This window comes from Aedes aegypti, chromosome 2 (genome assembly GCF_002204515.2).
Source record: "Aedes aegypti strain LVP_AGWG chromosome 2, AaegL5.0 Primary Assembly, whole genome shotgun sequence".
NCBI lineage: Eukaryota > Metazoa > Arthropoda > Insecta > Diptera > Culicidae > Aedes > Aedes aegypti.
In genome coordinates, this window is record NC_035108.1 from 336,078,720 (window position 1) to 336,098,196 (window position 19,477).

Consider the following 19,477-nt stretch of genomic DNA (forward strand, 5'->3'; position numbering starts at 1 on the left):
CGGAATGCGGGCAAAATTCTAGGCAAATAGATCACTACTTCAAAAGTTGTTGCAATGTTTTCGTTTGAAATCCAAATATTGTAAAATTAATTTTGACAAGATCAGTACTTCTTTGATGTTTATCACTATATGTAGTCGATTTTATAAGAAACTAGTGGTCCCGGCAAACTTCGTCTTGCCATCAAGTAGGCTGTTGAAAAATTGCACGAAATCTCCCATACAAAATGACAGATCAATTTTCTTTCCGAACTTTCCGAAGGAGCTTCTGGAGTAATTCCTGAGAAAATCCTAGGACAAATTACTAAACAAGTTCGTGGAGGAATTCCTAGAAATATTGCAGAAAGAATTTCTGGACGAATCCCTTGAGGATCTCTGAAGGAATGCCATGAAGAATTCTCGGAGGAATATCTGGACGAATAAGAAATTTCTACAAATTGATATTCATATATTCATATTTTCTTTCATTCATATATATGTCCTGGCGAATTCTTCGAATGAATAGCAGAAATGCCTGACTTATTTCGGGAAATCACTGTAGGAGTTTGTAGAGGAAATCTGTGGAGGAATCGCTTTGAGATTTTTTTTGAAGAAATCTTCGAAAGAATTACTGGAGGTTTCCTTAGAAGAATTTCTGGCAAATATCTGAAATATTTCTTGGCGAAAACTTTTAAGGAAATCCTTGGAGAAAGTACTGTAATCTCTGAAGAAGTTTATTTCCCTACCTGGGAAAATGTTACTAGAGAAATTCGTTTAGAAATCTCTGAGCTCAGAGAAATTTCTGAGGGAATCCTAAAATAAATTCCTGGAGGAATCCTTTTACTAGTTCGTTTATTTGGGGCTCAAGTGCGTGTAACGCTTTACGGAGCCGAAGTTCATTTTTTTACTATTTACAATTTATTTACTTTTTCATTACCAAAGTTAGTATGGGATGGAGCCAGGGTACTCGTGGCAACTCGAGGTTAATGGTCACAATTTTGAAAGGGAAGGACATGGTAAGGATTGGGTTTAGGGTTCTCTGCAGCTCATCCGGGAGGTATAGCGTGGTAGCTCTATTATCGTGTCATGGCGTTGGTACCAATTTCTTGCCGGTATTCGTCTGCCGGATGGCCAGGATCCTCAATCCAACACAAAAGGGACAACACAGAGAAAAAAAAACTGGAGAAGAGAACACAAGAGAATTAAACTTTTATACAAGACAAGCGAAGGAAATCGTAAATTACGACCATATAAATGAAATCGCGGGTACCCAACACATCTCTAACTGGAACATAGGGTTGTCTACCTCGGGCCGCAAGGGTATCCAAAAGTTGCGCTCTGGAGGCATCCATATCCGGGCACTGCCAAACTACGTGATCGATGTCATCATAACCGGAACCACATCTACTACAAATATTGCTCAGCGCGAGGTTAATCCTGTGTAGATGTGCATCTAGCGAGTAATGGTTGGCCATAAGTCTTGACATCACGCGAATGAAATCTCGACTTATGTCCAAACCTTTCCACCAGGCTCGCAAGGAAACTCTAGGAATTATGGAATGTAACCACCGTCCCAGTTGGTCATTTAGCCAATCGCTTTGCCAACCGTGAAGAGAACTTTGACGTACTAAATGAAAAAATTCATCGTGTGAAATTCGTCTATCATAAATCTCACCTTCCTCAGCGCCCACCTTTGCGAGAGAGTCCGCCTTCTCATTGCCATAAATTAAGCAATGTGAGGGGACCCATACAAAGGTAATCTTATATGATCTTTCGACCAGTGCACACATCTGCTCTCTTATTTTTGTAAGAAAGTAAGATGCATGCTTTACAGGTTTCATCGATCGGAGAGCCTCAATAGAACTGAGGCTATCCGAGAAGATGAAGAAGTGGTCTGCGGGCATGTTTGAGATCATCCCCAAAGCGAAGTTGATTGCTGCCAGCTCAGCAACATAAACCGTGCAAGGTTCCTGAAGTTTTCGGAAGGCGGAAGAGTTTTCATTGAAGACACCGAAGCCAGTGGATCCATTTATACGGGACCCGTCAGTGAAATATCTCCTGTAGGAATCGACATTCTGGTACTTTGGTCATTGGTGAAGCGTACACGTGGGGGGTTGTAACATGGAAGGCTAATGTCAGATGACATGTAGTAGAGATAAACTCTCATGAATTTTGACTGAGCATTCAGTTTGAGCAATTCTTCGAAATTTTCGATAACGAGTGTGTTGCTCACTCCACACTTAATCAGTATTCTTAGCGAGAGCTCCCAGAATCGGTTCTGTAGCGGTAAAACCCCTGTCAGAACCTCTAGGCTCGCATTATGTGTTGAGTGCATACACCCTAAGGCGATACGCAAACAACGATATTGAATTCGTTCCAATTTAATCAGGTGGCAGTTTGCTGCTGAGAGAAAACAGAAAGAGCCATACTCTAGAACAGAGAGAATGGTTGTTTTGTAGAGTTTTATGAGGTCTTCCGGGTGAGCACCCCACCATGTTCCGGTAATTGTTCGTAGAAAATTGATCCTTTGTTGGCATTTTTCCGTTAAATGCCTAATATGGGTTCGCCAAGTGCCTTTTGAATCAAACCAGACCCCAAGGTATTTTGAAGTCAAAGACTGGTCGATGTCTGTTCCCAAAAGCTTAAGCTTCAGTTGGGCAGGATTCCGCTTCCTAGAAAATACAACCAGTTGAGTTTTTTGCGGAGCAAACTCGATCCCTAAGTTTCTAGCCCAAGTGGATAGATTATCAAGGGAATTTTGCAATGGTCTTTGCAGGATTTCCGCTTGTGGACCCTTCATAGAGACCACAGCATCATCTGCAAGTTGTCTAAGCGTGCATGGTTCTTCCAAACAGTTGTCAATATCTTTAACATAAAAATTATAAAGCAAGGGACTTAGACATGAGCCTTGGGGAAGACCCATATAGCTAATTCTGGAAGTTGTCAGTTGACCGAGAGTGAAGCTCATGTGTTTTTCTGACAACAAATTGTACAAGAAATTATTCAACATTCCAGGTAGTCCACTATTGTGCAGGCTTTCTGACAATATTTCTATGGAAACTGAATCAAAAGCGCCCTTAATGTCCAAGAAAACCGAAGCCAATTGCTCCTTGTCCGCAAAGGCTAGTTGAATATCTGATGAAAGCAACGCTAGACAATCGTTTGTTCCTTTGCCCTTGCGAAAGCCAAATTGTGTACTGGAAAGCATGTTGTTTGATTCGACCCAGTGATCGAGTCGGGATAGGATCATTTTTTCTAACAATTTCCTTAAACATGATAACATAGCGATCGGGCGGTACGAATTATGATCAGACGCTGGTTTCCCAGGCTTTTGAATAGCTATTACTTTGACCTGTCTCCATTCAGGTGGAACAATGTTGTGTTCCATGAATGAGTTGAACAGGTCAAGCAACCGTCTTTTAGCGATATCAGGGAGATTTTTAAGAAGATTGAACTTAATCATATCGCGTCCCGGAGAGGAGTTGTTTGATGAAAGAAGAGCCATAGAAAATTCCAGCATAGTGAATGGTCTATCCAAAGAATCGTCTCTTGGAGTTTCCCAAAAAGGCGGATGAGCTGGAACTGAGTCTGGACAGACCTTTTTTGCGAAGTTGAATATCCAACGATTGGAGTATTCGTCACTCTCATTTGAGGATGAGCGGTTTCGCATGTTGCGAGCCACTCTCCAAAGCGTCGTCATTGAAGTTTCTCGTGAGAGGCCATCGATGAAACGTCGCCAATAGCTACGCTTCTTCGCTTTAATAAGATTCTTCAGTCTTTTTTCGAGCTTCGAGTACTCTAAATAAAGTTCTGAGGTACCATATCTACGAAAAGCTTTAAAGGCATTAGATTTTTCTCGATACAACTGAGTGCATTCATCATCCCAACCAGGTGTGGCTGGTCGTCTTTTGAAGGATGCACTTGGAACTCGTTGTTTTTGGGATTCTAATGCACTTTTATAAATCAATTCTGTTAGGAATCGATACTCATCCAACGGTGGGAGTGTGTTGAATGTTTCGATACCAAAAGTTACCGCTGATGCAAATTTTTGCCAATCGATATTCCTAGTGAGGTCGTAAGGAACCTGAATTGACTGTTCTGACCTTTCACAATTAGTTCTGATAGAGGTTATTATGGGCAAATGATCACTACCATGGGGATCATCGATAACCTTCCACATGCAATCGAATGATAGTGAGCTTGATCCTAAAGACAGGTCAAGACGGCTTTCTTTGCCGTCGGATGAAATACGTGTCACTTCACCTGTGTTCAAAATGTTCAAGTTGAAATCGTCGCATAAGTCATAGAAAATAGCCGCTCTATAATCGTCATAAGATTCGCCCCATCCAGTACCATGTGAGTTCATATCACCCAGTATTGAAACTGGAGATGAAAGCATAGAGACTGCATTCCAAAGGTGACGGCGGTTTATTGAAACTCTTGGAGGAATATAAACAGAAGCTACGCAAAGATCTTTACCCTTTACGTTTATTTGGCAAGCAACGATTTCTATGCCTGGATGAGTCGGGATGGGGATTTTGTAGAATGAATGGCACTTTTTGATCCCTAAAAGCACACCCCCGTAATTATCATCTCGATCCTGGCGTATAATGTTAAAATCGTAGAAGTTAAGATCATCTTCAGAAGAAAGCCATGTTTCACAAAGTGCAAATATATCACAATCTGAATTGTGAAGCAAAAACTTAAATGTGTCTAATTTAGGTTTTAGACTATGACAGTTCCACTGTAACACAGTGATCATATCTTGTACCTCACTCGATGAATTATCCATCGAAAGATATGATCGAAGCAAGGAGGGGCCACGAGATAGTCAATTCCCTGAGATACTCTTCTATTGCGGGGAGAAAAAGGTCGAGTATGCCTCTGAATGAGTCTGAAACTCCGAGGGCATCACATATGCGATCCACAAGGGCCGTAAAAGTTATCAGTCCTCGCTTGGCCCGGGGGGTTTTCGAGGAAGAGCGAGGAACTTCAGTAGCTTTTTTCTTGCTATCTTGTCTAGAGCTTCTTTTCGAAGTATATTTAATCGGCGGAGGCGGGGGCGGCAGATCTTTGCTGCAACACGGAACGGAAGCAGCAAAGACCTGTTTCTTCGGCAATTTCAAATTTGCCCCACCTCCTTTAGAATTCGGCAAACTTTTGAGGGAAGATTTCATTACCTTACGGCGCAGTCCCGGAGAAGATGGAGACTTTCGTTTTCCGGGTGCGTGTACCTCCGAAGAATCTCCCCCATCGGTTTCGTCGTCGTTCGCTTCGTCGGAAGACAACTCTTGAAAAGAGTTACCAACTGGGATGGCTGATGAAGACTCTTTTGCAGGCGGATTTAAAGCTTTCACCATTTCCGCATACGTCTTCTTGGAGCGCTTCACAATGGAGCGACTCTCATTTCGAATGCGCCTTTTGTATGCCGGGCACTTCTGCAAATCATGAAGATCCTCACGACAGTAGCTGCATTTTTCAGCTTCCTGTGTGCAATCATCTTCCAAGTGAGCTTGGTTGCATTTGCCACAACGGGGCTTGTTGTCGCAAAAGCTAGCACTATGACCAAGCTGTTTGCAGTTGGTACAATTGAATACCTTCGGCACGTATAGGCGCACTGGGTAAAAAACATTATCAATGCAAACAAATTTCGGGAGAACGGAACCAGGAAAAGTTACACGAAACGAGGCTGACGGCGAAAACACTTTTTTATTTCCTTCCATGGAAACTGATTGTAATTGTTTACAATCCAGTATAGCCACATCATGAATGGACCGGTTCTCAAAAACACCTTTGCCAGTCTTAATGTCTTCGCATGTCAGACTCTCGTCGATAATTTTCCCTTCCACCTCGACCTCTCTGGCAGGTATGTAGATAAAATACTCCACAGTAAAAGCCTCATGCTGAGCAATCTCATTCGCTGCTTTGTAACTAGGTGCAGTTACACGCAGCTTGGATTGCTTCACTTGGTGAATAACGGTCCCAGGATATTTACGCGTCAGCTCTCTAGAGATCGAGAGCACATTCAAAATCTTATTTTTGCGCCGGAAATAGACAACCCAAGGCCCAGCCGAAGACGGTTGATAAAACCGCGTTCGAGCAACGAGATCTTTAGGAGGCGTATCGCCTCCATCCGATTCGTCCATGCGGGATAAAAATCAACCGCAACCAAACAATTATAAAAAAAAAAACAATAAAGTAAAAAAAATAATAAAGTACAAAAAAAAAAACAAAAAAATGCTTAAAGTTAACTTATCAGTGGACTATTTTGTACACACCTCCCCTATACGGGCAAAAAAAAAATAATACAAAAAAAAAAATTGGAGAGTCAGGAAAATCTGGTAGGTGGATTAGCCAATAGGAACGTTTGGCGCGCAACGCGGCGGTATCACGCCACGCGGTGCACCAATCAGGTGTTAGGCATAGGAATGTGCAAGGTGTGCACTAATTCTTAATAAAAGCGAGCCAGCAGCGTGGCTCGGTCTCTTGTTCTTGCTAGTTAGGTGTACAAGTAAGGTTACTTATATCAATAGACACTTTTGTATTTAAAGTTTGTGCTTTTTAAAAAGTGATCTAACGTGAAGAATCCCCTGACTGGTGTCAGAAGTGGGATATTTATAAAGTGAGTGTTGTTAAAGTGCTTAGTGTAACAGCTCCAGAGGAATCGCATCACGCTCCGCATCAGCACGAGGAACCATCCTTCGAGCACCGCAGCGACATCGACCAGACGGACGACAACATTTAAGCCGCTCACAGAACCGGAATAGATGCTACGGATTTTATCGTAAGTAATAATTCCCGCCTATACCAGCCTTACTTTCTATCCGTAAAAATGCCACGCGATCGTGACAACAGCAGTGAACTTGAGCAGTTGAGGGATCAGATCGCACAGCTTCAAGCCCTCGTTCAAGGGACGGGAAATGCTTACCATATTCCCGACCCAATTAAACAATTGTCCGAATACACAGGCAATAAAAAAGAATTAAATGCCTGGCTCCAGGAAGTAGATGAACTTTTCGAAGAGTTCAAAATTAAAGGAGAGAATGGTGCTCCAGATTCTATAAACGCCCACTACTTAAGGGCTATAAAAAATAAATTAAGAGGGGAAGCCCGTACAGTTGTTTGTGCAAACGGCAATCCAGACACAATACAAGAGTTGAAACAAATTCTTCGGGACAATTTTGGCGATCAAAGAGATTTCGTAACAAATCTTAACCAATTGTTTCATATACGCAAGGGTGATAGAAGCAACAGCAAGTATTTTAATGAGATAAAAGAATTAAATACGAAGCTGAAGTCAAACCTACAGCTCCACCCATTAAGCACAACCGAACTGCTGGAGATCCTTACAGTGACCAAATTTTTAGATGGGATCAGTGAACCATTAGCTTCAATTATCCGCAATTCTAAACCAAAATCCCTTGACGACGCTTATCAATCCGTCGTTATCAATCAAAACGCCGAAACTAGGAAACCCATTCAGAAGCAAACGTATTCAAGCAAATTTACTCCATACAAATCACAGAATGCACAGGCAAACGATTCTCGTCCCCCACAAGCTAGCGCTTCGCAACCCAACACCTTTCATAAACATAAAAAACCGTTCTACAGTAAGCCCAGGGCCGAAACTAATCACACGGAGGAGAATGATATCATAAGTGAACCTGAAGAAGAGGAACAGAAGGAAGAATACGATACATTGGACAGTGACGCAGAATGCGATGAGCTAAATTTTCAGAAGGTCAAGAACAAGGAACGACCGATTTAAACTTTATACCATACCTGAGGTTTCCTACCACAAAAGGGTACCTCAACTTTTTAATCGACACTGGGGCTAATAAATCATATATTAACCCCGAACATGTTAAAAAATCTTCCAAAGCGAAGTCTCCTTCAATTGTTTCAAATAAAAATGGGAAATTCCTTATTGACAAGGTAGTTCACGCTAACCTCTTTTCGGAGGCATTCAGCACAAAGCTCCCCTATCATGTCTTCAAATTTCATCATTTTTTCGACGGCCTAATCGGGTATGAAAACATAGCATCGATGAAAGCCTTGATTGACTCCAAAAACCACCAGCTTGTAGTAGGTGATAAAAAGTATCAACTCGCACGATACTATCCCTCTTCGATGAACTTTCATGAACAGACCGATCAGATGGTAACCATTTGCACTACGGCAGATGGCACATTTCTAATCGAGGATGAAATAAACCTCACCCCAAGCATTTCGCTGAAACCTGGCTTATATTCCGCCAAGGGACACCAAGCTTCTGTCCACTTATCCACTGTTAAACCAGGTGTGAAAGCCAATATGAAACCATTTGCAAACGAAAAGTTTCTTTTGAATCAGAATGAGACTTGTTGCAAAATTAACTTCAACGCAAGTCACATGAACGAGGAAGAAAAACGTGAGCTAGTAAAAACGCTCAAACCTTTCAAGGACGTTTTCTTTAGTGAAGGCCAAAAACTGACGTTCACGCACGAGGTTAAGCATCGAATTGAAACTAGCGATGATAAGCCAGTGCACCAAAAAACCTATAAATACCCTTATCATCTAAGGGATGAAGTATCCGATCAAGTTCGAAAGATGCTTGATTCGGGTATAATTAGAGAGTCATCGTCTCCTTGGACATCACCCATCTGGGTGGTACCCAAAAAAATGGATAACTCCGGAAAAAAGAAATACCGGATAGTAGTAGACTACAGGAAGTTAAATGAGAAAACTCCTGCAGATCGATACCCTATCCCAGAAATCAGTGAAATACTAGACCGGCTCGGAAAGGCCCAATATTTCACAGTATTAGATCTGGCCAGTGGATTTCACCAGATCGAAATAGATCCTAAAGACATCCCAAAAACTGCATTTAATATAGACCACGGCAAATTCGAATTCGTTCGAATGCCATTTGGCCTAAAGAATGCCCCTGCAACATTCCAGAGGCTTATGGACTCTGTCCTTCGGAAACACCTGGGAATAAGATGTTTTGTCTATATGGACGACATCATAATATTCTCATCCTCTCTGAAGGAGCATGTTAAGGACATCGCGAAAGTCCTAGAGACATTACGCGATGCAAATCTAAAGGTGCAATGCGACAAGTCGGAATTTCTCCGCAAGGAGGTCGAGTTCCTCGGTCACGTTGTTACCACAGAAGGGGTGAAACCAAACCCCAGTAAGATAGAGGCTATTCTAAATTGGCCACTACCAAAAACCCCAAAACAACTTAAGTCTTTCCTTGGAACCGTTAGCTATTATCGCCGCTTCATACCGGGATTTGCTAACATTGCCAAACCACTCACCAGCCAGTTGAGAGGTAAAAGCAAAGTCATAAACTATGAAACCAAAGACTTTGAACATTCCTTCAAAAAGCTAAAGCAAATCATGTCTACAGATTTGTTGCTAGCTTATCCGGACTTCAATAAGCCATTCATTCTTACGACAGACGCCTCCAACATTGCCATTGGAGCAGTACTGTCGCAATTAGAAGACGGAAAGGAGAGGCCGATAGCATACCTTTCACGCACGCTGTCCAAGGCAGAGGAGAATTACTCCGCGACAGCCAAAGAACTGCTAGCTATCTATTTTGCTGCTAAAAGATTTCGACCATATCTCTATGGCAAACCTTTTACGATTTACACTGATCATGAGCCTCTGACCAAAGAGCTCAAGCTCACCGATGCCACTGGACGAGTCACTCGACAGAGGCTTTACTTGGAGCAGTATGATTTCAAAATTGTTTACAAGAAGGGTAAGCAAAATGTGGTAGCTGATGGATTATCGCGAATCCCACCAGTCGAGTTAAACTTACAGGAACTCTTCAGCGAATGCTACCCAAATGACGCTATCTATGGTCCTGAAATAATCAATAAGTTTCAAAACCAATTGATTATTCGATTAGATAGCAATGACCGGAAAAGCCCGCATGTGATGTGGAAGGTCTTCCCCGGCCAAAGAAGGCATATCTTTCACAAGTCAAATTATTCAAGAGATGAATTGGCGGCTATAATCAAAAAATATTTAGATCCAGCCGCAAGTAACGGCATTTTTGGACCGTTAGAGATAATTAAGATTTGTAAGGAAATCATCGAAACAGATTTTAATAAAAATTTAAAGATACACTATTCTAACATTCTATTACCTGATCTCATTTCAGCCATGGACCAACAGGATTTTATACGCAAATCGCATAATTTCAACCATAGGAATTACAAACTAACGTACGAGGAAGTGAGAAAATCTGCTTACTTTCCTGGGATGTTGGGTAAAGTCAAAACCTTCGTAAAAAATTGCGAAGAGTGCAAATTCGCAAAGTACGAAAGAAGACCATTCAAAATTCCAATTTCGAGAAGAATATACGACGAGCCTTTTGGAAACGTCTTTATTGACGTATACGTTAAAGAGACTCAGAAATTTCTAACCGTCGTAGATTCCTTCTCCAAATTTGCGCAATTATATCAAATCTCCAGCGAAAGCACTGAAGAGCTAACAGAAGCACTAATCGAGTATTTCAAAATCTTCGGATTGCCGAAAATGATTACTTGTGACCAGGCAACAGGATTTAGAAATGCTCGGTTCAAAGAATTTCTGGAGAGGCAAGGAGTCGCTCTGCACTTCGCTAGTGACAGTAGAGGCAATGGGATTGTGGAACGATTCCACAATACATTGCTTGAAATGTACCTAGCTAATCGTAGCAAAGTCGAAAACTTGACTCTCTACGAGGGACTGGCAATTATAACAGCGCTCTATAATGATACGAAGCATAGCGCCACTAACCTGAAACCCCGCGAAATTATTTTCGGAACGAGTTCATCCTTGATCCCTGCAGAAATTAATCTCGCGAGGCAAAGGAATATTCAAACCGCTCGGGACAATATCAAGGCAATGGCCACAAAAGAGAACGACAAAACTAAAGCAGATGAAAACAAATACAAAATTTTAAGTGAAAAACAAGTATTGGTCAAAGGAAAGGCTAAGCCACACCCTTCTGGCAACCGATACAGACTGATAGACGTAACGAAACAGACGGACAAGACTGTCACCGACGGACATAACATAAAGACACACAAGACTGACATCAAACTTCTCTGACACCCAACTATTTTACTTTCAGACTATGTTTTTTGGCGACGGTGGCTTCAAAATTCTTACATGTCCACGACCTTGGGCAGAACCCCCTTGCAGTGGTAATGATGGGCGACGCTAGAATCAGCAGCAGTAGCCTTAGGATTCTACACAGAATAAACCTAGAGGGCATAGAGGAAGCGATCGAGCAGATTAAACTAGTAGTCGAAAATAGGGTTTGGAAAGATGATATACTAGGGCCATTGATTAATCTAAAATTAAATAAACTAACCGAAACTTACACCAAACTAAGGCCAGTTACGTCGAGACGTAGAAAGAGATGGGAAACCTTAGGTTCAGCTTGGAAATACATCTCCGGTAGCCCTGACGCGGAAGACTTGAGAATCATTAATAGAACCACAAATTTATTGATAGACCAGAATAACGAACAAGTCAAAATTAACCGGTACTTTGAGAATAGATTTCAAAATATGTCTACATCTTTATCAATGTTCATTTCAAATGTCTCTAACGAAATTATTGATCGGATGAGTTCAGTCAACTTGCTTTTCAACATAGATGAATTAACAAAACACTTAGAAACAATAGAAGAGGCCATTGCATTGGCTAGGGCAAATATCCCCAGCAGCCGTCTCATCACCGCACAGGAGCTGCAGCTAGCCAGGAATTTTATCTCGGATAACCACCTTGGCTTAGACTCACCCAATGATATTCTCGACATCGCAGGCGCCTATATCCTACACAATGCTGTACAAATAATCTACGTTCTTAAGATTCCCAAGATAAAAGCCATCAACTACGAGTTATACTACATAGAGCCCATCATCAATAATGGTTCGAAAATCCACATCCAGTCAAATTATCTCCTTAAAGGCATCAAATCATACACAGTTCAATCACCATGTCCAAAGTTGAAAAACCTTTACATTTGTTCCAACTCCGACCTCAAACCGACAGATGAATGCCTTACGAAATTAACTAGTGGAAGCTCAGCCGATTGTCCCATAGAAAAGGCATACAGCAAGAACCACATCAAGAGAATTGATGAAGTCAATGTCATCATCAACAACGGAAACACTACCATATCATCAAACTGTTTGGATGAACCGAGAAGTTTAGTTGGATCCTTTCTAATCCAAATGTCAAATTGCTCAGTATACATAGACGGAGAGGAGTACGTCAACCTGGACACCATCATACCAACCAAATCATTCTTACCAACGACCGGACTAAAGGTAAATGCTACCAAAATTATAGACCGTATACCCCTAGAGTATTTACAGACATCTCACCTGGAGCATCGAGAAACCCTTAGGAAGTTGAACCTTACCACGGAAAACATTCAGTTAAGGCTCAACATCTTCAAATGGCTTTCTTTCGGGTCAACCTCTACTACGATGATCATATGCATTGGAGTCTTTTTCATTTGGCTATTCCGAGGTATTATCCTACGCATTAGTGACGCCAACAAGAAAGAGATGGTGCCACCAGAATCGAGAGAGGAACTTAGTACCATTTCCGAGCCTAGAAAACCGAGGTTAATCCCGCAACAATGAAGACCCTGCACACCGACGAACGCCCGGAGCAACGGAGGACCGTAGCTGCCGAAGATCGCGAAAGCCGAGGACGGCTTTCAAGTAGACGGGGAGTAGTCAGGAAAATCTGGTAGGTGGATTAGCCAATAGGAACGTTTGGCGCGCAACGCGGCGGTATCACGCCACGCGGTGCACCAATCAGGTGTTAGGCATAGGAATGTGCAAGGTGTGCACTAATTCTTAATAAAAGCGAGCCAGCAGCGTGGCTCGGTCTCTTGTTCTTGCTAGTTAGGTGTACAAGTAAGGTTACTTATATCAATAGACACTTTTGTATTTAAAGTTTGTGCTTTTTAAAAAGTGATCTAACGTGAAGAATCCCCTGACTGAGAAAAAAAAAACTTAACCGATTAGGGCTGTTTTGTACAAGCCTCCCCTATTCGGGCAAAACTGGCACCGGGAGAGAGACAGAAGTGAACCGAAAAACAACCTTGAACTCAACCTTGTTTGTTCGGAGATGCGAAAGCAATTCCAAAGGATGTGGAGTAGGTTCGATGACCGCAGCTGGTCTTCTACACCGTATGTAGGCAGAAAAAACGTGTCGTCGTTTTCGCTGCTGATGCAAACGGGGGATCCAATCACCGGGGGATGATGGTGACAATATCTTCTCGTGGCACGATACCAGTTGACCCTTGCCAATCTGGTTCGCTTCCTTCACGATGCGCGGTTTAAAGCACTACGGTACAATACTGCACTGGTAAAAACCACACGGGCGGTGGAAGAAAAAACCAAAAAACTACCGACTGCCAAAAACTGAACTGGCTTGTTCAAGCGCACAGCAAGGAATGATGGAGGAATCCTTATGAGATTTTTGTTTAGAGTAACTGAACAAAATAGAGAAATTGCAGATGAAACTCTTGAAGGAATCTTTGGAGAAACTCTGGAGGAATTCTTGGAGAAATTTCTGAAGGAGTCTCTGGAAGAACCCATTGAGAAATTTCTGGAAAATATCTGAATTATGTCTAGGTCTAGGTGAAATCTTTGAATGAATTACTGAATTCCTTGGAGGAGTTTTCGAAACATCTCTGAATTATTTTGTGATAAAATTTCTCTAGAGAAATATCTTTGAAGAAAATTTTTTGATACATTTCTGAGGGAATCACTAAAAAATCCAGGAAGAATCGATGGGGACGGACCTGGTGTAGTGGTTAGAACACTCGCCTCTCACGCCGAGGACCTGGGATCGAATCCCATCCCCGACATAGTCACTTATGACGTAAAAAGTTAAAGTGACGACTTCCTTCGGAAGGGAAGTAAAGCCGTTGGTCCCGAGATGAACTAGCCTAGGGCTAAAAATCTCGTTAATAAAGTCAAACCAACCAACCAACCAGGAAGAATGCTTTGAAGATTCTCCTTAGGAATCCCATCCAAATAGAAGGAGTAAATCTTGGATGAATCTCTAGAGGTATTCCTGGTGAAATTCTAGAAGAATTTCAGAGAAAATTCTCGAAAGAATCCTAGGAGAAATTTCAGGAATATATCTAAAATATGTCAAGTTGAAATCTGTGAAGAAATTACAGAAATCCCTGGAGGAGTTTTCAAAAACTTCTGAATTATTAAGCGGTGAAATTGTCTTGGAGCAATTTCTTGAAAGATCGCTGAAAGAGTTTCTAGACGAATTCCTGGAGGAATATAAAAGAATCCCGCAAGAAATTGCAGGGCTCCCTGATGAAACCCTGGAAGAGTCTCTTTTTGATTTCTTGGAAGATTCTCTGGAGAAATCTGTGGAAGAATTCAAAAAGGAGTCTCTGGAGAAATATTTAGAGATAATGCTGGAAAGTATGTAAATAATGTAAAGGTAATTTTTTTAAAAGAATTACTGGAATCCTTAGAGAAGTTTTCGAAAGAATCTCTGAATTTTTTGGCGGCAAAATTTCCCTAGCTAATTTTCTAGGGAAGTCCCTGTAGGATTTTCTAGAGGAATTCCTGAAGAAATTACAATCCTTACATTTAAAAGGTGTAATCACCGCATGACTTAATTATTATGCAAATTTATTGGCTTTTTTCGGTGAATACAATACCTATACTCAGAGTGAAAGGGAGTAACGAAAGTAATGAAATGACAAGATGGATAGAATCGCAAGCGAGCGACGAGAGAAATGAATAGAAGTTGAAAATTTGTTTTTTTTTTAACATCCATCCCTATGTGTGAACTACACAATCGAAACGACAAATCATTGCCTAACGTCCTGGTGTTGAACGGCTAGATGTTGTAGTGTTGGTCACTACAGTAGAAGCATTAGCCTTAGAATGCTAATGTCGCTAGAGAAAATCCTTGATAAATTCCTGAAAATTTCCTGAGGGAATCGATGGACAAATTTCTTAGAAAATCTCAACAGGACTCTCATGAGGAACCCCTGCAGGGCTCTGGTGGAGTACTTTGTAGAAGGAATGCCTGGAGGAATCCCTGTTGGAGTTATCGAAGAGGTTCCTGGAATAATTCGTAGAGAAATTAATGGGAAAATGACTGAACTATACTGCCGTGAATCGCATTTTCGTCAATATTGAGTTAAATTCAGTTTTCAACATATCTTCCAATGCTCTTTCAGCTGCCCTAATGAGATAATAAGATTTGTTCGAAAAAAGTAGGAAAAAAACAGCAAGTCAAATTGTCCCATAATGAAAAGTAACCGCATGTCAGTCACACTACAGATTTCTGCACCGTAGGGGGATTAGGGGCATAATGAACATACGGGGCGAGATGGACACCCTCTCAATATCTGATAATACACATATTTCATCAAAAGTTCATTCACTGCATGAAATCTGTAATGCATTTGAAATGCTTGACGGTAAAAAAAATAATTTTTTGCTTCAATTGTTCATTAAAATTTGACTTAAAATTTTTCTCAGTTTCAAATTGGCATATAAGCAAGACCGTGGAAGAATCTAATTTTTGAGCAAAGTAACGAACCCAGAAAGGTTCTTTTTAGCTATTATGATTGAGGGAGAGTCCTTTTGCATATCGGAATGATTGACAGTCATTGAATATGTTGGAATAACTAAATTTCATACAGGTGTTCATTTCGCCCCGATACCTTTTTACCAGCCTTGTTTTCGACCCAATTTTCTATCTCGCTTTTCTGACATATGATATGATTTTTATCACTATGAATGAATGTGGTACGTCGTACTAACATCAAACTTGAAAACTAGCCGGGGGTAAATTAAAAACATTGCCATTTAAGGGTCTTAAAACGAACATTTGCTTAACGTGTCCATTATGCCCCTAATTCCCCTATAACACAAAAAGCGACCGTGTTTTGATCAATTTTATATTTTTTTCAGAAAGATATCGTAGTGAAAAGCAAATTGTGGAAGTTTCATTTAGATTTGAACATGTCTCAATCCTCTGGATTTTTTTGAATATTCGTACGGAAAACGAGTATGGAAACTTCACACCCCATTTTCTCAATGCCTACTTTTTAAAGATGGGAGCTTTTGAAAAAAAAACCTCTTAATTATTTCGTGGTGAAGTTTTCTAACAAAAATTCCTGGAAAAACGGCCGAGAATAATACCTTGCAGAAGTTTATGAAAAAATGAGGCGTTTTTTGGAAAAACAACAGGAGGAATCCCTTTGAGAATTCTCGTAAGAATCTTTCGATGAATCTGTGGAAGAATTCTTAGAGGGATCTCTGGAGGTGTCATTGGGAGAATTCTCTGGACGAGTTTTTAAAAAATATCTTTGAGCTATAGTCTGCATAAGGTCTCTTGAGAAACTCCCTGACAAAATCTTGGAGAAATGCGTTTTTCTCTGATATGGTTTACATTTACTCTTCTCAGCTATTGTTGATATGGTAGAAAGCAAAACGTTCCTATCGCCCAATGCATTTTAATCTAAAATATGCAAGATGTCCAACTTTGGAAGTTGAGATCCCCGAGCAGAAGAAAATAACTACTGAATACCAAATTGAGGTATTCCATACCAGATAATTTCCAATACTTACAACCTGCATGAGGTATGAATGAGCCCTGCATAAGAGGTAAAATACCTTAAATAAAACCTTCTGCATATTCTACAAATACCAAGCTGACAATTAGATCAGGTATTGTAATACCTAAATAATACTTGATGGATTTGATTATAATCAATCACAATCACAATTAAATCCTATAAGATTGATTTTTTTTTCAATAGTAGTTCAATACCTCCAGCAGTCCTCAATAGCTATCGAATACCAAAATGGAGTATTATTAATTGTTTTAAACATTTTTTTCAAATACCATTTGAATACCAAAATGAGGTATTGATAACTGAACAATACCTAATTGTGGTATGATATCAAAATATGGTATGCATAAGCCTTCCTCTTCGGGTCATGAATGCATATCAGAATACGAAAAAAACGCATCGCTTCCGAAGTTGGACACATCGCAGAATTTGAGAAAATTCATTCTTGGTTGATAACAAGCAATAATCACCCTATTAACTATCACAGATCAAACTGCCGCGGAAGCGGATGAAATTTGTTCTATTTTTGATGGTTTATTTGTTTAGAACTAGGACCAGAATAATGGAGCACCGGTGAAAATGAACTAACTGTGGTATGCTCCATACTGCCATAAATCGCGAGTCAGTCCCATCTGCATTTTTGTCAAAATTGAGTTGAGTTCAGTTTTCTACATATTTTCCAATGCTCCAAGTTGCACTAATAATACTATGATTTGTTCGGAAAAAGTAGGAAAAAAACAGCATGTCAAATTGTCCCATAATGAAAAGTAACTGCACGTCAGTCCCACTACAGATTTCCGCACCGTGTAACATAAAAATGAACGCTTCTAGGGATATAGTGGACATTTTATTTCCTAGGAACGAAAAAAATATGCTTGAGTATATTATAATTGATTGATTGTAAATATAAATTCAAGTTTCACCTACGTAAAATGTGTTTTGCGCAATTGCAACTCTATTCGATGAGATATACCTAGTCCGTGTCATCCAACTCTGATCCATATCAGTTTGCTATCCATAACTTTGAGGCGACTGTAAATGACTTGAAAGAGTTTGGCCTTTATATTTGACCCCATGGTCTATGATTTTAGTTGGAAACGACATTTTCAACAATACCGATAATTTTTACATGAGTGATCGATGTTACCCCATATCCACTTAATCAAAAATCGCATAAAACATTTTTTTAAACTTTCAAAAAACAAAATACAGTAAAGTCCCGAGTGATGTGTAGCAGTGCTTGTTTTAAAAATATAAAACATACAACATTTATATTGGATTACGGTACTCAATTGAAAGTTCAGTTTACAAATAATAACACTTACCTTCAGCTTCCGGAATCGATAGGGAATACAGGATAGCACGCAGGTCTCCAAAGTGTAGTAGATCGATTTGCAGAAGAAGATAAAGAAATCCACAAACAGCGTCAGAAAGTGATCCAGCGGATTCTCGTACAGCATGTCGTTCATCTGAATTGCCATTTTCCTGCGCGTGTTTCGGCTTATCAAGCAATGCAATGCAAAAAAAAATATTCCAACAAAACAGAAACCACTTTCTTCGCCCAGAAACGGCTCCTATAACCTTTATTTCCGATTGGACTGGAGATGACAACGTAGCAACCACAAACACCACAACTTGATTTAAGAGCTTTGGGAACTTTCTTTTTCTTCGGCTCACGATTCACACACAAAACCCGAAGTAGGGGGCAGCACCTTTTCTTCGTCTCTTTGAATCAATAAAATCAACAACGCTTGCTGCGATGCACACGACGGTCTCGCAGAAGAAGGCAATCGAAGTAGGCGAAAGGAAATGAGCAAGAAGATTCGGAACGCGGAACAGTTATGGCAAACAGCTCACTACTTTCTTCGAGGCCCGCGGTTGGCCTACACTTGCGAGTAAACTAAAAAGGGTTACCGTTCAGCACCCGGTGGAAAGAGCGGTGAAACGACCGATCGCTGGAAGACGTTGAAGCGAACTGACGAAGATCGACCGTTTCTTTGGCCGCGGTTAATGGCGGTGGTGTGGAGAGTGCGCCACGTGCTTGCGACGCCGACGCGTCGCGACGCTTCTCCATCGACATGGAAGCATTCGAAATACAGCCAGGTGGGAACAACCACGTGGTGGTGCACTATCTAGTCGAGGATGAGGTCGGTTAGCAATACAGCTGAAACTTGGTGCTTGTCTAAATCGAGCAGATGCTAATGATTGATTGAGATTACTTTAGGAATCAACGTCAAGCGACATTATAAAAGGCGAATGATTGCCAATTCGATACGAATGACATAAAATTGTGAACGATCGATATTTGCAGTCGTTATGGGCTTAATTTATTTAAATTTTATTGTGTGAATTTATTGTGTGAATTTTTTGTATCGATAATACTCGATAACACTCGAGAATGAAACAATGACCAGTTAGTAAACATTGAAATGTTCAAATTGTATATGGATAATTGACTATAAACAAGGAATGCGTATCGATTTATAATTAATTGATATCGGCGAATTTATAAGATTAACTACAGGCAACCAGACGTATCACTGACGAAATGTCCATCGAATACGTTTCAAACGAACCTTTGTTATTTCATCAAAAATTTGCTTGAATCCAAACAAACTAAGAGGTTTCAATAGAAACTAATGAACTTTCCTAGTAAAGAAACACAATTCTCCCATGCATCAATAAATAAATGAACAAATTACGAATTTCTAAGGTCCACGGAAAGCCTCTAACTTTAGTCTTTTTTGTCAGAGGACTCAACCTCAGAGCGCAAACTTCCGCACGCTTTTGCTAGGTTCGTCAGCCCACCTAATGAAGCTCTCTCTAATTATAATAGGTATTTTTATCTCAGAAACTTGCTTGACCAAGCAT

General features: G+C 40.6%; 1 protein-coding gene across 1 annotated transcript in view; it reads right to left on the reverse strand.

Moving 5' to 3' along the window:
• LOC5574879 (estradiol 17-beta-dehydrogenase 11) overlaps window positions 1–18,583 on the reverse strand; it is an 89,821-nt gene extending 71,238 nt beyond the window's left edge. The window contains exon 1 of the mRNA XM_001661639.2: window positions 17,932–18,583. Coding sequence (XP_001661689.1) covers window positions 17,932–18,087 — 156 coding nt within the window. The 5' untranslated portion in view covers window positions 18,088–18,583. The remainder of the gene's footprint in view (window positions 1–17,931) is intronic.
• Window positions 18,584–19,477: the final 894 nt, after the last annotated feature.